General features: G+C 36.0%; 1 protein-coding gene across 1 annotated transcript in view; it reads left to right on the top strand.

The window, feature by feature from the left end:
• LOC104522209 (trafficking protein particle complex subunit 10) overlaps window positions 1-1,465 on the top strand; it is a gene marked incomplete at its 5' end in the record, with an annotated part of 33,810 nt that overhangs the window by 19,408 nt on the left and 12,937 nt on the right. Inside the window, 2 exon segments of the mRNA XM_010164435.1 lie at window positions 1,142-1,462; window position 1,465. The exon segment at window position 1,465 is cut by the window's right edge and continues 178 nt beyond it. Coding sequence (XP_010162737.1) covers window positions 1,142-1,462; window position 1,465 — 322 coding nt within the window.

Here is a 1,465-nt window from a genome sequence, read left to right as displayed (position 1 = left end):
CTAAAAGTGGATTGGAAGGCTTTTTCTGATTGGTTTCATTACCTTGCGTAGAACTTCTGAACCAACATGGTTCTTCTCTTGTCATCTCCAGAACATTTATAAAACTTATGTAATAATTAAGAATAGTCAAATATGAAATCTTTGAAATGAAATGTAATTAACATTTTCATCTTGAATACTGAAAAGTCTTTGTTTTCCTTCACCTACCTGTTTCTCTGCTTTGACAGCTCATAATTTATCTTGTGTTGGGTTTTCTCAAATCCTAATTTATCTCTGTCTCTACATTGCTGGCATGCAGATGGCAGCTTTGCGATGGTACTTCTTTGATTTTGATGTTAGGTCTGTTCCCATCCACTTACAGCTTACTATTTTGACTATCCTTCCTCTTCTCTTTACTCTTCTTGCTGCTTCAGTTAATACCTTGTGCTCAGATATTAATTATAATTCAAATTCATAGAATGGTTTAGGTTGTAAGGGACCTTTAAAGGTCATCTAGTCCAACTCCCCTGCAGTGAGCAAGGTCATCTTCAACTAGATCATCAAATTAATATGGAATACTTCCTGTAGATCTGAAGACTGTTCATTTTTATGCAGAAGTTTTTCATCATTAATGGATATACCATAAGTAATATGTTATTTTAGACTTGCTTCTTAATTTTTGGTACTACCTCAGTGTTGGTTTTTGGAATCTAGAAAAGAGAATGAAAAACACTTGTATGGTAAAGCTGATGGCTCACGGCAGCAGTCTGATCGTTAGTTTCTTAAACTTGTACTTGCTCTTAATTTATGTGCTCTGGGAATTTTGTCACTTTGTGCTACTGTGTTTGTCTCAAACTCTTTATGTAGTAGTGAAATGTAAAACTTCTGCTTAGACACTATCTCTTAGTTTAGTTGTCTTTAATAGCGTGAGTACTAAAATTGTAGTAGAGGGAACTGTTGTGTTGTAACAAATCTCAGCATCTTCAAGTCTCAGTTCTACACAACATAAAACTAAAATATGAAAGTATTAATTTGTTGTGAAAGCATTACTTATGAAAAGTTGATAATATGTTTAATTCTAGGGGTTAAATTTTTAAGATCAAAAATTTGCTCACCTCCAGCAGCACTGGAGAAGAATAAAATCCTTTTTTTATCTTTCCAGGTCAAAAGGTTACATTGCCTATGCTCTCCTTTGCGCAGCTGAAAACTCTACATTTTGACCCTCCAAATGCTGTTGTCCATGTGGGTGGAAAGTTGTCTATTGAGGTGACTTTGCTGAGCCAAATGCCCATCCCTGTCCACCTGGATCAGATTGCCATCCATGTTCACTTCAGCATTGAAAAAAATAGTTACAGAAAAACAGCTGAGTGGCTCACCAAGCACAAAACTTCCAATGGTGTTATCAGCTTTCCAAATGAAGTTGCAGGCTTTCCTTTCTCAAGAAACAACTTGCCAGCACTGGAGCTGTACGAAATGTACGAACGGA

This window comes from Antrostomus carolinensis, unplaced genomic scaffold, assembly GCF_000700745.2.
Source record: "Antrostomus carolinensis isolate BGI_N321 unplaced genomic scaffold, ASM70074v2 scaffold6123, whole genome shotgun sequence".
In the NCBI taxonomy this organism is placed as follows: Eukaryota; Metazoa; Chordata; class Aves; order Caprimulgiformes; family Caprimulgidae; genus Antrostomus; species Antrostomus carolinensis.
The sequence above is the reverse complement of the archived record's forward strand: the minus strand, read 5'-3'. Positions and strand labels throughout refer to the sequence as shown.